Source organism: Telopea speciosissima, chromosome 7 (assembly GCF_018873765.1).
Source record: "Telopea speciosissima isolate NSW1024214 ecotype Mountain lineage chromosome 7, Tspe_v1, whole genome shotgun sequence".
In the NCBI taxonomy this organism is placed as follows: Eukaryota; Viridiplantae; Streptophyta; class Magnoliopsida; order Proteales; family Proteaceae; genus Telopea; species Telopea speciosissima.
Window position 1 is genome coordinate 690,880 of NC_057922.1, and position 17,645 is coordinate 708,524.

Sequence of the window (17,645 nt, forward strand, 5' to 3'; positions counted from 1 at the left end):
GCACATAACCAAATGACTAAATCAAAGGAAAGGAAAGGAAAGGAAAGGGAAAGGAAGGTGAAGATTGGGGACTTAAATAAGAGAGAGTGAGAGAGAGATAAAAATATGAGGAGGATAAATATGTGAGTGTCTTTAGTTTGCCCATTTGGGATAGGTGGGTCGGTGTGTTGGTTTCTATGGAATTTTTCTCCTCTCAGGTTTCTGCCCGATCAAGTGCTTAGGTTCCTCTCATAGGAGGGCGTAAATGATGACCTAACCCCATTCGGGCAATGTGTTTGGGCAGGGGGTGAGGTCGTCATTTCTGCCTCTCCTATGAGAGGAACCTGCGCACCTGAGAGGAGAACGAGCCGTTTTTATGTGCTTTTGATCTTGTCTTTTTTTGGCCACGTCATATGTGTGAGTGCTGATATAAGCCATATTGTCCACGTAAGCTTTTATTTGGAGGATTAGGACATAATTAATGATTTATGGGAGAAAGTTGGGCATGACGTTGTTTTCCATAAGCTAACGGCATACACCAATGGGGAGGGCAGGATAGGTTGGACTGAGTGGTCATTTCATGCGGAGAGGGGAGAGTGATTGACATATGGCTGGGCAGCCTGACTACGTGGCCAGCCTTTTTGTCATGATTTATTTTAGGATCTAGTTTTTCTTCCTAGGTGAAGAGAAGTGTCATTATTTCCTTCCCTCTCTTGTCTAACTACTAGAACTTAGAACTTATGGATTAAGAGATTCTCTCTTCATTATGGGAGGAGAGAAACTGTATAATAACCCAGCCCTTTTCTTCGTATAATATTGTCCACTTTGACTCAATGGGTGTTACGGTTTTAAAGCGCATCATACCAAGTAGATGAAACTACTCTTTATCAATAGCTCAGGATCGATCTCCCTCTCTAACCAATGTGTGACTAATTTTGTACTTCCTCACCGATCTCTTAAACCCCATGGTACTACGTTTTTCTCAGTGAAGATCCCTCAACGATCTCCCAAATGGATTGATACTATCGTCTCTTCGGTGTCACAAACTGGGTCATCTTCCTTATGTCGGTTTTGTTATGTGTAACCAAATGAATACATTAAGATTTTTACCTTATTGTATATTCCCTACTTAGTCACACACTAATATTCTTGTTTACCAAAAAAAAGAATATTCCCTACTTAGTCCATGTAAGGAATATAAATGATAATACATACCATAATTAGTTATTTTTTTAACATACAATATGACCAAATTACATATTTGTCTTATTTGATGTAGGTAAAATGGTTTCAAATTCTACATCCTACCACATAAGGCATGATTCCACTTTTTTTTTTTCTTTTTCTTAATGGTGGTAGGTTGATCGGTTAGATCAATTAATCAATCTTCGACTTCAACCTAGTTTTTCTCGAGGTCGACTCAGGTTCACGTATGAGAGCCATCTCGTATATCACTGAGTCGACCTAATGGAAGCTACAAAATGGGTTCACAATTATGGATTCCATCAGATCGGCTCAAGGGTGTACAAGATGGTTATTGTACGTGAACTTAAGCCGAATCCCTTTTCTCTTTCTGAGATGAAAATAGAATCTTTCATTCATCCCATCTAAATTTTTTATTAGATTCTAGATGATCATTTTTTTTATGAACAATAAATGTGAGAGTAAATGATGAACCTAGAGTCCAATCACATCACACGTACTCTTCAAAGTTGGTGAAAAAAAACTTACTCTTAGGATTTTATCAATTTATCTCTGAAGTTGTTCATTAGTATAGGGTTATTTTTATGGTCCTTGAAGGCTTGAATAGTAATGTCGGGAATCATTATCCCCTCTAATTCGTTAATCCCTCCAATTCCTCCAATTCCTCATACGGGGGTGAAAATGACCACCCTATCCCCTGCCCAAAAACATTGTCCAATGTGGAGTCCACTCCCCCCCCCCCCCATTAGAGGAATTGGAGAAATTGGAGGTGATAATTATTCTAATGTCGGGTCTCTACCTTAAAAAAGAAAAAGAAAAAAATAAATAGAGTATAAAAAGGGAACAGAGGATCCGTTACTGAATAATAAACATAACTCCAATAAGAATAGGAAAAAGGTTACCCCTCACACACACACTGACCCACTCACTCAAGATGGGCACAATGCAAGCAAGCTCAACCTTAGTTTAATATTTTTTAAATTTGGTTTAATTCAAACCAAAAGTTTTTGTCCAAAATTAAAACCAAACCAAAACCAAATAGAATTCCATTTTGTAAAATTAAAACCAAATCAATTTTATTTGACCGATTTTGATTTTGGTTTTTCAGTTCCAATTTTATGTACCACATTTATACCTTAGGTATTAGAATCGTAATAGTCTGGTGGGAGAAGATTCCGTGACTCTGGGGAAAAGATTGGATCAAACTTGGTTCTTTCTACAAGGCCGCTTAGCTTAATTGACTGCGAAATTAAAAGAGATCACTTGTCGCTTTAAAGTTTAAACCTGGTGCTTCGTGCTTCCCCTGTTACCTTTTCTCTCAAAAATACTTTCTTCCTGTGTTGTGCGCCTGACGTGAAGACGACGATAAGAGGATTCCACTTAAAAATAAAAAATTAAAACGATAATACGAACCTGGACTAAATTAAATCACAAAATAATCAGTGGTCTTCTCATCCAAAATCGGGAATCGGGCTGGTTCAGTCGATTTCATTAGAATCTGTCTTAATCCTAGGATTTGAGAGGGAATCTGGTAGAATCAGGATTGGCCAGGATGATTTATGATTTCGATCCGAATTGACCGATTCCAATGCGAAATTTTGAATTCCCTGCTCCGATCCAAAATTTTGAAACCCCTACTTCTCATTTTCCATCGTAGAATGATCGCAGCTTAATGCTTGCTTCTGAACTTTTGAAGCAACCCCTCACTCCCAAGTCTGGAGTCCTCCTGCCAGCAGCAGCTCTTTAATAATATACAAGCAGCAACTTTTTCAAAAATCGGAATTGAATTAGATAGGGAGTGACCCTGAATCCCTGATGATGTATTCGCTAGGTTGGGTTGGCAACCCCACTCCCTCAGGGGGGGGGGGGGGGGGGGAGGGGGTTGTTAGGGCTGTTTTTCAGACTATTATTCCCTTTCAAGGCTCTTTTCAATCAGGACAGGATTATAAGTATCAGTATCGGGTGGTCATATCGGTCACCTTCGATTTTGATATAATATGGATCGTGCTGTATCAGTTTTTATGGATGTAAATTCAAAAAATGTATGATGGCACCTTTTCAATTCTTAATTAATGCCTTTCAAACAGCCTTTTACCTTGGTTCAGATGTCTTCTGGCCAATCATGGTTTTAGTGCGTGGTATTATCGATCATCTATAAAATCGATATGATATCAATACGGTATCAACAAGGATTGATAGTATCAAACAAGTTCATCCAGATATTCTTTAAAGTACAGGTTTATTGACCAAGTATGATACTGACCACCACCTACAAAACCTTACAATATCACGCATTGTTGGATAAATAGGGACGGGACCCATTAAATTACCAATTAACTTAGAGATGTCATAGCCACTTCAACAATATACTGACTATGTTGACTTTTCACCTTATCAATGGCGACAATTAAAAAATCAAATTATTTAATTTTGACTGTTCAACTACACATTTAAAAGCCTTGCATTGCGGCCATATATGCTCATATTGAAAATAACCACATCAATAGATAATTCACAGTAATTGCGTGCTAAGTTGTCATGCTTTCGAAATGTGATTATCTTATTCACATTTTTTAACGTGTTAAATAATTTTTAACTTTATCTTTTTTTTTCTCTTTTTAATTAAGTATACTATATTTCTTCTTTCGTTAGGAAAGAAGGATATATAGCCAGGTGATTCGAAACCTCAACGGTTTGTTATGCATGCATGTATATACCCTTGAGATCAAGCGTCATGGCTAAAAGATCGTTGATTGGTTGTGTAGCCCGTGTACAACATAGAGGTTAATGAGAGTACGTACATGTAAGAGCATCAACATGGATTATCTTTTTGATTTTAGGAGGGGATAAATGGTAATTTTACATGCTCTTATGTTTAGGCATAAGAACGCACCATATATACAACCAAACAACAGCCTTTTTCCCTGTTAGTATTTAGTTTTAATTATTTTCATTCAAAAATTAAGTTATATTTAAAAGATATAATTATCAAATGTGATAATTAAAGAGTTTTATGTAAATTATATGACCAAGATTACTAAAACTTATTTTCTTTTCTTTTCAAATGTTGTTTCAATTCCCTTTACTTGCACCTGATGGAGCCCAAAAGACAAGCCCAAGAGTAATCTAAAACACCTTTGTAGCCAAATTAATATTGAAATTTCTCCTTGAAATATCTTTTAACGTTGAAAGACATTGTCATTTACCATCTTGAAATTTAATCCCAATTCTTTTAATCATACCTTCTAATCCAGATCGGGTTGGACTCACGTTCACATACACGAGAATGGTTCACAGCCGTCAAGATGAAATCCATCCCATGGGATTCCATCTTGACAGCTGTGAGCCCTCACATTTGGGGAAAGTGAGCTGGCCTTGTCCTGATCACCTACCTAATATGGGATTCGACTCCTCTACTTCCAAAGATGGTACTTCCATCTTACTTCCGTGCACTCTCAGTGCACCACATGGCCTGACAATCATCCACCGATAAAAAAATGCAAAAAATTCAAATTAAAGTGAAAAACAGCTAAGATGTGTTTGAACCACCTTAAATCCAAAATCAAACTCACCCGACCGATTCAAACACATCAAACCAAACCCCTTTCACTCGTGGGATAGGGTTTCAAATCCAAAATTCCCAAATCCATCGCTCCATCTCCTCTTCTTCCACCCTAACTTGCTTCGAAGAACTTCAATCATCTTAAGAAAGAATGGGAAATATTCTTGGGGGCAACCTCGACTGTGGAACTCTGTGTGGATGAAGATGACTCGATACCAAAACAACAGTTCTCTTTCAAATCTATTAATGGAATTGACAATTTGGATAACATTTCCATAATAGATGTGATTGTGATTGTAGTATCCATTAATCCTGTAGTCCCTATTCTGAGGAAGAATGGTTTGGATGATAGTGGTTAGTTCTGCTTTGCTCATGGGATTGAGTTGCAATTGATCAATTAAATACAATAATAGAGTCCGATGATAAGAACTGCAACCAGAAAAAGAAAAAAGAAGAGGACGAGGAGTCAATGAATGAAGAATTAAAATTGGTAAGGCAAAGCAACGATGGCGAAGTAAAAAGCCTTGGCAGCACGATGGCCAAGTATCTTCTTTCATTCATTTTATTCCACCAAATACAAACTATTTTGACGAAGCAAAAAGCCAACAAAAAAGAAAACAGATAACTATACACAATCTGAAACCCTTTTATATCAGAATACAAAAGAAAATTATTGTTTAAAGCAACAATGAGATGATGATAGTTGGATAGAAACGGTGTCCTGCTTCAAAGTTTCTTGTCTCAATCCTTAACCTGCTGTGATTTCTGCTTTGCAACGTCCTATTTTGGGGAGATGGTTTCCTTGGCGCTCTCTCTTGTCACCTCTGCTCTCTCTAGAACCCATTTAAGTTGCTTCCCCGCCGCCTCTTTCGCCTTCTCTGCCTTCTCATAAGCCGCATCTTTTCCCTGCTTTGAAGTTTCCTTGGCCTTCTCCGTCATCCTCTCTGCTTTGCCGACGGATTTTCCTGTTGCCTTTCCAAGCTAGATAGATCTTCATTGGTAGACCGATCGAAAATTCCAGAGTTGAGGAAGAAGAAGCATGAAGCCCTTGATTTGCAGTGAAGCGAGCCGGATAAAAAACGAGGGGCTTTTCTCTCTGGGGTTGGGTTTGGGGATTTAGGTTATAATCGAGGGTTGGGTTGGGGTTGGGGTTGGGGTTGGGGTTGGGTTTACCAAAACAGGAGAAGGGAGCATGGTGGAAGAAGAGCAATGTAAGCTATTTCCGGTGCCAAGTCCGGCAGCTTGGTGGAAGAAATCTGCGCTATTTCCGGTGGAAGAAGAGGAGAAGTGACAGTGAGTGAAAGGGGGTTGGTTTGATGTGTTTGAACCAGTCAGGTGAATTTGGTTTGGGGTTTAAAGTGGTTGAAACACATCTCAGGTGTTTTTCACTTTAATTTGAATTTTGGCATTTTTTACCGTTGGATGGGTGTTAGACCATGTGGCGCACTAAGAGTGCACAGAAGTAAGATGGAAATACCATCTTTGGAAGTAGAGGAATCGAATCCCCCAATATGTGTATGGCTTCATGTTCGGTTAGATAATGATATTTATTCCATGAGCTGCCATTAATGTCATAAAAAGTGTATACAGGGATATTTATGAAAGTAAAAATGGAAACATGTCATTTCCTAACCGTACAAGAAGCATACACGTACATGTAGGAGATTCAGGTTCAAGGGGGCCAAAGGTTTCTCGGCTCTCTTTATCAGCCAGCCATGGTCAACCCTTGATCATCTTCTGTGAATGCTTAAAATTAAGGGAAAATAATGTACTAGGGGTACACTACATCCTTCCCCACGAATTAATTATAAACACCTAATAAGTTAAGGTGTTCAAACATTAAATCAAATTCGTAGGAATTACCTCCAACACCCTAGACAAGATGTGTCACATGTCATGATTTCAACTCTTAATGTTCCAATTAACAAAATTATAGATGAGTATGTCAGTCTTCAAACTCACTAATGTCTTTGAACCACCAGCCACCCGGAGCCCGGAGGGCTGATCTGGCTGACATTTTTTTTTGGTCAGAGATTCTGGCTAACACATTATTTGATAAACTGAGAGAGACCCCTTTTTTATTTACATAGCCACTTTCAAAATAGATAATAAAATAAAAGGCCAAATGTTCTCTCGCCGGGGGCGCAGGCTGTGCCCAGACACAATGGGGTGGATGAAATGACCATTTTACCTTCTTGAATGGCAGACCCATGTGTCTGGGCACAACTTGCGTTGTAGCACAGAGAACATCAGCCCAAAATAAAAATAAGAACAATAAACGCTAATCGGTCGCTGGACCCGGCATGTACATGTGCTCAGACATAGCCCAATGCGAAAAGACCGATACACCCTCTTGCAAAGACAAACCAAATAAGCTATAGATTCGGCCACAAGACATTAACAGATAAACATAATCTAAATCCGATAGGACTCTAACTTAATCTAAACTACTCATATAGGATTCTATCTCAATAGGAATCTGGGTTCCTATTGTCACCAAAGTGATGAACTTAGAAGTGAGAACCATGCAGCCAACAGGCCCAACACATCCAAGCCCTCGAATCAGAGACCAAACACCCCATACCTCCCACCACCAAACAACCATGTCGATCACAACATCATAAATTCCTCGAAGAAGACTATTTGTTTGCAAGTTAAAGAGAAGAGAAGTGAAATCAAATCAATACTAAATCATTACGTAACTCACATGATGGTATAACTAATTTCATTGGTTATTTGCAATCAAATTCCTTGAATTTGAAAAATAAAATAGAATTTATACCTGAAAATATAATTCATGGACATTTGCAATCAAATATGATAAGATAATTACAAAGCATTCTCTTTTTTCTTCAAATGTTGTTTCTCTTCCCTTTATTTGCAGCGGAACCCTAAATACATCATATTCACCTTCCACTCCTTTACAAGAAAAACACATGAAAATGATGAGACTGCCCCACTCCAAGCCCAAGCCCAAGCCCAAGCCCAAGCCCAAGCTCAAGCTCAACAATATTCTAAAACAACAATATCATTTCCCAAACTGAACCATTACGTTTTCTCCTGAAATATCTTTTAACCGTTGAAAAACATTATTATCACCATCCTGAAATTTAATCCCAATTCTAATTAATACTTGTAGCGCAGCCTAGATCACCTACCTATACATGTACGTTTCACATACGATAAAGTATCGATATTTGTCCCATCTACCGCCACTAATGCCATAAGAATGCACGGAAAAGCATTTACGAAAGAAAAAAAAAAGACACATGTCATCACCTAACCGTACATTACATTAGGGTACATAGGTGATCCAAGTTCAAGGCCCACCTAAGCTTTTTCAGCTATCTTATCAGCAATATTAGCCAACCTTTGATCAACATCTGTCATCATCTTCTCTATCAGGGATCCCTTAAGTCTTTTACATAGATAGACTCCTGAAGGAACTATTTATTGCCTTCAAAACTTACTATTTTCAATACCATGGAAAGCTTGATCTTCTCAAACTGACCATTCAATAAATAGATAGGGTATCCCTTTTACTTGCCACAAGTTAATTTCATGGCCAATCATGTCTTGACTCTAATTTTGAAAAGTTGACTTTTCAACCATTTTATAGAGTATAATATAACAACACGGCAAGTATACATACGTTTGTTCAAAGGTTGTCATGAGTAGAGATGGTGATTTGGAGGTACCTTGAAGTATCTCTCTCTCTCTCTCTCAATCATGTGTTTCTTTTATTTGATGAGTCATTTTCATCTGAAATGTAGAAATATGGTGAAGATGTGGTCGGCCTCAAAACCCTGTAGTTGAATCTATTTACTAGTGTTCTAAACAGTAGCTCCACTGATTTCCATTCTGCAACGCAAACCATTAGGTCATGTCTTCATCAATTTATTTCCCACCCCATAACAACAACAAAAAAAAGAAGTTGATATATTCCAAGTCCAGTACTTTGTACGATTTTAGGTATCGGTATCAATATTATTGGAGGCCAATATCAATATGGACGGTTGTATGTACCAGCTAAAAAGTGGTTCATTTTGTCATTAATATTTTGACATTGGCTCGTGTACAACCAAGGTGGTGTGCTAGGACAGATAATGAGGTGGTGAAAATTGATAAGACAGAGATTCCGCAAAGTGATTATTTTAGGTATCTAGGTCCAATCATGAATAAAAAAGGTGATATAAACAATAATGTTTCACACAGAATTAAAATAGGATGTATGAAACGAAATGGTGCATCCAGAATGTTGTGATGGACAAATTCTTTCAAAGTTAAAGAAAAAAAATTTCATACGATCAACTATGATGTATGGTGCCGAATGTTAGACAGTTAAGAAGGATCGTATAGATAAACTCAGTGTAGTGGAGATAAGGGGATGGATGTGTGGCAATACTAGGATGAATAAAGTAAGGAATGATCATATTAGAGATGATTTGGGAGTAGTTCTGATACATGGTAAGCTATGAGAAAGTCATTTGAGGTGGCATAGCAATGTTAAATGGAGGCCTTTGGATGCTCCAGTATAGTGGAGTGATTTGATTCAAATTGAAGAAACTAAAAGAGCAAAGGGTAGACTTAAAATGTTCATAGAAGAAATGGTGAGGAAAGACATGCATAGCTTAAGCATTGTATCAAGTATGACTTCGAATAGAGCTGATTGGAAGATAAGGATCGATGTAGTTGACCATATTTAGTAGGGATAAAGCTGAGTTGTTATTGTGATATTGGCCTGATACGAATATACGACCAAGGGCTTAGGTATCGCTATCGGTACCCGTATCGGTTTCAATCGGTACTCGTATCAGTCTCGCCCAATACAGAGTCATATCAGGTTGGAACATACCAACTTTTGGACAAATTTACCCTCCACTATACTAATACCACCACTATAGTATTGTTATTGTATTGGTGTCGGGTACCAATAATATCGATACATTTCAGCCAATACGGCCAATCCAATACCGATATCTTGAATCGTGGATATGACCCGGTCTGTATCGGTTTCCTATTGGTGGCAGTCGAAATCGATACATACCAATAAGTGATATCTAAAACCTTGGTCACGAGTCATGATAGAGATTTCCAGGCCCAACTCGGCTCAGCATGCTATAGTGGTGTCAATGGAACAGTGATAGGCTAACCCAACATGAAACCTCAGTGGGCTTTATTAGTTGGTAGGCAGTACTTAGTTGGGTACCTTTCAGGAGCAGTCAACAGATCTGTTAGATGGCACAGCCCACTGGCACGCCATTATCCATATTCTACCCTAGCAAGCAGGGCACCGCCCTTGGCCTTTGTGATTACCATATAGAAGACTCCAAAAATCCTCTTCTACAACATTTGTTTTTTTTAATGGAACTGTTCTGTACTAATGAAACTGACCTGACCTCTGAAACTCTAGGGAGGTGAAGGCCCATATTCATGGTGGGCACCAGCCCATATCTTTGTTTGGATTCTTTTTTGTTCATTCAATGATGTCTACACAAAACTACAATGGTGGAGTTGATGGGACTATTCGCCTTTAAACTTAGGGGGCCCATTTAGTGGAAGCATCAACAGAGGCTGAACGTATTATAAGTTACGTAGAGGGCTCCTCTTGTACTGGGAGGTCATATACATGAAAATGACACTATAATTCAATATCTCAAATCTGCTGATAAAAATAAGCCAAAAAAAATATTGTAAAATATTTTTTTGTGTTCCTGTTCATCCGGAATAGTTTCTGTACCCAAAAAAAAAAAAAATGTCGTATGATAAAATTTGGGGGAAAAATATTTTTACCACTAAAAAAATAATAGAAACATGTATGAAATGCAAATTGACAAAAATTGTAGTAGTGGTGGTGGTGGCAGTGGCAGTGGCGGTGGATACCGGTAACGATACCGTGCATTAAAACCCATGGCAATTAGCAACCCTTGAACTAAAAATGAATCTGCAACATCACTTATGTTACAAATTATTTTATACCATGTCTTATCTCAGTATTGAATTGTTCATAAACTTCAGTTGCATGTTAAATTAGATCAATGGCAATGAAAGAATCCTTGATGTTTATGGAACATACTTATAAGACATCTTCCAACTTCCAATCCTAACTTAGAGAATCACATCTTTAGATGTTTTTGATCCTGTTTAACATCTTGAGGAGAATAGCCCTCCTAAGATGCCCAGAGGATCAAAACATCTACACAAAGCTCTGCCTTAATTCTTGATGATGTAATGAGGATTGATTTGCTCATGACTTCTTTTTGAGTTTATGGTCCTCTAGTGGTGAGTGAGTCGCGTACTTAAGGGAGTGATTCGCAAAAAGACCCTAGAGTTAAAATGATCATATATGAGTATTGAGTTTAGTGGTTCTTTTTTACCCTTATTAATATCTTGTACTTGGTTCTCTTTATTTTTGCAATAAAACTCTTTTGTTTTTTCTAGTTTATTTTTTAGCTGCATCAATTCTCTACTCACCAAATATAAATTCTGTACAAATCTCAAGATCAGTGGAGGGTAGATGGCCAATGCATTAATGCACAAACCACACCAGAACAAGAGGATTTGCCACATAGCAAGTGGGATTTTGAGGTTTATCCCTCAAAACAGAGCAGTTAATAATCACAAAACAAAATCTTCTCCACATCTGATAAAAAAAAGGGAGAAGTGATCACAAATTCCTGCATGTGCTATGCTAGTCCTTAAACAGCTTAATTTCCTAAGAAAAAACTAAAGAAGACCTTTTCTTTTCTACTCATGCAAAAAAGAGAAACTAATGGCCGGCCAAAAGCCATCCTTATCTGATTGAGACTTTTGAACTCAGACAACCATTTAATTCCACTCAGCCAAGCAAACTCACCATTACTACACAATTTCTATAAATAAATAAAAAAAAAACCTCTTACGTGAAGTCTCCTTAAACTGCTTTGAGGCATCACCTATTGCAGAGTCTCCCTTGCACACTTGCATTGTCTCTCAGGTCCCCCAAAGAATACTCAAAGTAATTTACTATAATCCTATCCATAATAGAACTATCACACTTGTGCTTCCTGGCCTATCATCTCACACTGGTTAAATTGGAGTTTTAATGTCCATGACAAGTATTTTGTTCTACTAGTCTTTTGTTTTTCTGGCTAATCTGCACTAGATAAAAGCATATCTGTGATTTTATATCGTTCTTCATTATAGCTTATAGGTACATAGATTAGACTTCTGATTCCTTTTCATTGGATGTTTAGTTAATACAAAGATGGAGGTGAAGGAAGGGTCTACAGCTATAAAGCCAGAGTTTGTCATCCCTCAAAGGAAATCTGTCAGCAAAACATCCAGGGCTGTTGTACAGGAAGATGTTGAACCTGAGATTGGGAGCAGCATCCAAAGAAAATCGAGCTTTGGACGAAAGATTGAATCACCAAGCAAGAAATCCATCAAGAAAACAAAGTCATTAAGTGCTCACTTCCTAGTTGATATAGAAGAACTTGTTAGTGGTACTGCTGGGAGCTTTAGTGACAAGGGTTCCGTGCTTAGTCATGCCTCTAGTATTCCCTTGGGCTTCTCCTTCTCGCTTGCTGGTGCCACTGTTGGATTGGACAATGCCTCAGATGTTCTGAGACTGAAGGATGAACCAGATTGCCGTGAGCATCTATTTCTCATCACTACTAATTCATATCATTACCATGCAAAGCACCCAAGAAATCTATCTATAATAAAGAAAATAATATTTTCTTTCAAAGCTGAAAATTCACCTTCAACTAGTACTACTACAATTATCTTTTCTTTTATTCTTTTACAATGGAGCTATTTATTGGCAAAACACATTTGCTAACCAATTGAGTGCATATCTTTGCAATCAGAAGAGAGCTCAATGAATGAAATGCCAGTACCTCAGGAAGAGGATCCAGATTTTTGCAATAAGAAGAAATTTCAGATTGCTCCTACACTGTCCATAAGTCTCAAGGTAAATTTTTACAATACTTTGCTTTCAAATCAGAGGTGTTTTAGACTATCAGAAAAATTACCCCGTTTTCCCTGAAACTGAACTATTAATACAATGTAAATGTATTATTTTGTCTTGTTTTGAAGTTCCAAGATGTCAAATACAAGGTTCCAGTAAATGGAGGGAAGAAAACAGATTCTGAGAAGTACATCCTCCACGGAATTACGGGTTCAGTACAGCCAGGAGAGGTTTTGGCTCTTATGGGACCATCAGGAGGTGGTAAAACAACTTTACTTAATGTCCTCAGTGGAAGGGTGAGAAATCACAATGCCAGTGGCAGCATTACTTACAACAACCAACCATTCTCCAAGTCACTAAAGCAGAGGTGCAAATTTGGTGATAAAGCAAAATTATGTTCTTATCTGAATTTATCCTTGTTGCATCCAACTGTCCATATATGCATGTCTCTATAATTAGTGACAAAGCATAATTAGAGAATATACCATTCATGTATGTATGAGGAAAAGATCCTTTTTGAAAATTTTAGCATTATAGTTAAATTTTTAGTCAATAACCAATATTAATGTTGATGTGAACTCTGATTACAGGATTTGTTTTGTGCTGCAAGATGACATAGTATTTCCACACCTCACTGTGAAAGAGACATTGACATATTCTGCACTTCTTCGGCTTCCCAATACATTAACCAAAGAACAGAAAGAAGAAAGGGTAATGGACGTTGTCAGCGAGCTTAGTCTTGAAAGGTAACTTCTCAACTTATCTCCAGGGGATTACTGTGATAAGTTTTGAATTCGTACTGATGTCCATAGGATTATTATGATTAAGTCTCACTTGAACCAAGATACATTATCAAAATCATTCTTGATATCCTAAATTGGAGAAAATAGATCTACATAGTATAAGGTTGTTTCATTTCAAGCTTCTCTGCACACAGATTTCTATTCACTTATTAGCATATTCACTCTATAATCTTACATCTTGCTGTTAAGTTTTTGGAAATATAGATCTTAAATACACATAAAATCTCCAATAAATCAGTTGTCTGAAAGCATTACACTATTTGATGCCACTACTTGGGTTTCCTTTTAAACGAGAAAGATGCATATTATATCAACCAATCTCACACTACAATTATATGCATGCTTTAGTTCAATTTGAACCATTGTTGTTGAAATTGAGAAATTACTGACATTTAGTTACAGATGCCAGAACACAATTATTGGTGGGGCATTTGTGAGGGGAATATCTGGTGGTGAAAGAAAAAGGGTTTGCATTGGCAATGAAATCCTTCTCAACCCATCACTTCTCTTCCTTGATGAACCAACCTCTGGTCTGGATTCAACAACAGCACTTCGAATAGTTCAGATGCTACACAACCTTGCAGAGGTACCCCAAACCTTCTCATTTTCAACTTCTTTAAAACAGTGGAATTAACCATAGCTTCAACTGAATAATTCTTTTGTAGGCTGGAAGAACAGTAGTCACTACAATACACCAGCCTTCAAGCAGACTCTTCAACAAATTCGACAAGTTAATTCTCTTGGGTAAAGGCAGGTCTCTTTACTTTGGCAAAGCCTCAGAAGCTATGCTGTATTTCTCCTCAATCGGTTGCTCTCCTCTGATAGCCATGAATCCAGCCGATTTTCTGATTGATCTTGCTAATGGGAACATAAATGATAAATCAATTCCACCTGAATTGGAAGATAAGGAGTTACTTGGAAACCAGAAACATGAAATTCAAGATGGAAGGCCATCCCCTCTTGGTGTCCATGAGGTATTTTAACTAGCAACTCTAATTCTCTATTTGTTCTATGAGGTTACATTGCCTGGGCAGCCTTTTTACTGTTGTGTTTTTTTTTTGAAGTATCTTATAGGGGCTTATGAGACCCGGGTTGCACACTTGGATAAAAGGAAACTTCTAAAACCTGAGCCAGGTGAGGATGAGTTAGAGATCACAGGTTGGTCTAATTCAAGGGAAGGGGGAGCAACTTGGTGGGAGCAGTATTGCCTTCTTTTCAGTAGAGGTCTGAAAGAGAGACGCCATGAATATTTAAGCTCTTTACGTGTGATCCAAGTTATCTCCATGGCAATAATAACAGGATTACTCTGGTGGCGTTCTGATGCTTCATCTCCAAAAAGGCTACAAGATCAGGTGAGTACCTCGGGGTCCCTTCATGGTTACTTGGAATTAGAACAATTAGAAATTTTGATCCAAAATGAATGTCTTGCTCACCTTTGGAAGTCAATTCTTTTAGTTATAATCAGTTTATGCTTGCAGGCAGGGCTTCTTTTTTTCATTTCGGTATTCTGGGGCTTCTTTCCAGTATTCACAGCCGTCTTCACATTTCCACAAGAGAGAGCAATGCTAGCCAAGGAGAGAGCAGTGGACATGTACAAGCTCAGTGCATACTTTGTGGCCAGAAGCACTAGTGATCTTCCTTTGGATCTCAGCTTGCCTGTATTGTTCCTTGTGATTGTCTACTTCATGGTTGGATTGAGGGCTAGTGTTTCTGCCTTTTCTCTAAGCATGTTAACCATTTTCCTCAGCATAGTGGCTGCTCAGGTTAGAAACTATCATTTTCACATAAACCAACTATCTAATTGAAACTCAAAACTTGTCACATATTGATCATGTCCTAGGCACTGGTACATTCATAGCAATAGACACCTAACTAGCATAGCTTTGGAGGTTAAAATTTTGTCCAAAGTTCTTGCTAACTAAGGAAATTGATGCAGGGTCTGGGACTAGCAATAGGAGCAGCATTCATGGATGTAAAGAAGGCAACAACAGTGGCTTCTGTTATTGTTATGACCTTCATGTTATCTGGTGGGTTCTTTGTGCAGGTAAGACATCCTCCTAACCCAAAAGATACACTACTACTACTACTACTACTACTACTACTACTACTACTATGAAGTGATTTAATGGTTGTGGTTTGGTGCAGAAAGTTCCAGCATTCATGTCATGGATACGCTACATCTCTTTCAACTATCACACCTACAGACTACTACTTAAGATCCAGTACAGTTGCTCAGATCCAGGTCCTGACTCGGGTTCATGCAATTCTTCTTTCATTAAAGTGCTCAGACTTGATGAAGGTGAAAGGGAAGTGATTGCTTTGATAGCAATGGTAATTGGGTACAGGTTATTGGGCTATTTCTTGCTACGGGGAATGAAACTGAGGGCCAGTTCAGCTTGCTTCACAAGAAAGTGAAAATTCTCTACTAGCATTGATACATTACTACTTAAAAACTTGTCATTTCTTTTTAAGAAATTGAGATATTATATCATGAATTATTATTGTTCTATTATTTCAGCTGGTTTCATTACCTTGAGATGTTAACAACATCAATCTATATATATATCTATGTGTGTTAACATGAATGATGTATTATTGTTCTATGCTATAGAACAATATGAAGTGGAAACAGAGGATTTGTACAGTTTCCCAGGTTGTGAGAATCTCACAATCCATCCCTTTAATTAATAATCAGGATCTGAAATTAGGTTTGCTCCTGTTAACTAAACTAGACGGCCCAACCGATTACTAAATGTGTGTGGTTCAAACACCGAGATAATAATAATCAAACGTTCCCGGAGCAAGGTAGTGGCTTGACAGTTATCGACCGAGAACGACCAAATATTGTGACTGATCGATCATTGATAGTTTACAGTCTAATTAGTCCATTTAAGCTCATTTAGCCTGATCACAATCTGTTAAATGACCGTTTATAGTCCGAGTAGTCAATTAGCTCGTTTAAAACCCAATTATAATTCAATTAGCCTAATTATCGTCAACTCGATTATAGACTACTAACTGATCTACCGAATAGAAACGTGTCCATACCATAGCCTACAAGGCCCTATTACCTAATTAAATGGGTGAAAATAGTGTGAAACCTTAAATTTGTGAGGACCGGTTAAGCACGACTGAGACCGACCAAGCCCGACAGAGCCGACTAACTGACACCCTAACTCACCCCATGGGTGGGTGCTTGGTTGGAGACGATATGCCCTTCTTTTGTGTCCATAGTCCATACCTTAAAGACTCATAGTGAGAGCAAGTGGGTCATTGTGAATCTGAGCTGCCAACGGCAAGGGAGGGGGGAGTCAGGTGGAACCATAGTTAACAAAAACAGGAACAACAAAAAAATGGATTTTTACAGTATGGGTTTTAAACGTTTATATTTTAACAAAAAATAGAACAAAAAAAAAATGATACTACTCATGTAAATTGATGAATTTTTATTTGAAATACATGTTTTTAATTTTGGTATTCTTACGTTAACCTTGAATTGAAGATGATATCATCCTTACGATGAAAGAATCGGACCAATCAGAGTTCAGGAAAAGAGATATGATCACTTAAGTAAGCCATTGTTCAATAAATCAAAGGTCTTAAAAAACGCCAAAAGAAGGTAAATGTTTTAAACCCATTTAAAATGGAAATGTTTGCAGGTTACCATTTTTTGCCGTAAGTTTTCCAAACATATGACAAAATGTGTTTAAACTTTAAACCGGTAATTAACGGGGAATGTGTTTAAAACGGACGCGTTTATGCTAAGAGAGGGTGGAACTCGGAAGACGAAGAAAAAATAGAGATGCTACGCATCCGGCATCCCCCACGGCAACTCCCATCCTTCCCTTGCCTGGTTCTCCTCGATTTCCTTACATTTAGCCTGTCGTAGGGACGTCCACGTGTACATCTTACACCTGCAAAATGACCAAAAAATTCTCAATCACTCTCTGCCATTTATCGTTATTTGTCCCATCGATCGGTCGATGTCGAGGTTATTCTCGTCCTTTCAAACCACATAGAATAGCTGAATCAGCTCTTTGTTCAGCGCTCACTACTGCGCACTTTAGCAAACCTTTTGCCATTTTTCATTTTGTGATATGGCCATTAAAATTCTTCAGACATTGCCTTCTAGCCTTCTGTTTCTCCT

At 37.9% G+C, this 17,645-nt stretch overlaps 1 protein-coding gene across 3 annotated transcripts; it reads left to right on the forward strand.

Annotated features, from left to right (window-relative positions):
• The first annotated feature begins 11,614 nt into the window (after positions 1-11,614).
• On the forward strand, positions 11,615-15,993 carry LOC122667051 (ABC transporter G family member 22-like). 3 transcript variants are annotated; one of them, XM_043863227.1, is made up of 11 exons: positions 11,615-11,741; positions 11,980-12,375; positions 12,595-12,698; positions 12,824-13,062; positions 13,286-13,441; positions 13,901-14,084; positions 14,164-14,472; positions 14,563-14,850; positions 14,977-15,261; positions 15,435-15,542; positions 15,644-15,993. In XM_043863227.1, the coding sequence occupies exons 2-11, from the start codon at positions 11,991-11,993 to the stop codon at positions 15,911-15,913; spliced, it is 2,328 nt and encodes a 775-aa protein (XP_043719162.1). In that variant the 5' UTR covers positions 11,615-11,741; positions 11,980-11,990; the 3' UTR covers positions 15,914-15,993. The 3 variants fall into 3 exon arrangements, with proteins under 3 accessions (XP_043719162.1, XP_043719160.1, XP_043719161.1); XM_043863225.1 differs by having other exon boundaries at positions 14,563-15,261; XM_043863226.1 differs by having other exon boundaries at positions 12,598-12,698; positions 14,563-15,261.
• The last annotated feature ends 1,652 nt before the right edge of the window (positions 15,994-17,645 follow it).

What these genes read in the sequence shown, in the direction of transcription:
- LOC122667051 (XM_043863225.1), top strand. Translation starts at nt 11,991, where the DNA reads ATGGAGGTGAAGGAAGGGTCTACAGCTATAAAGCCAGAGTTTGTCATC. An exon ending in CACTGTCCATAAGTCTCAAG is followed by an intron (nt 12,699 to 12,823) that starts GTAAATTTTTAC and finishes CTTGTTTTGAAG; the next exon opens with TTCCAAGATGTCAAATACAA. An exon ending in TCAGCATAGTGGCTGCTCAG is followed by an intron (nt 15,262 to 15,434) that starts GTTAGAAACTAT and finishes AAATTGATGCAG; the next exon opens with GGTCTGGGACTAGCAATAGG.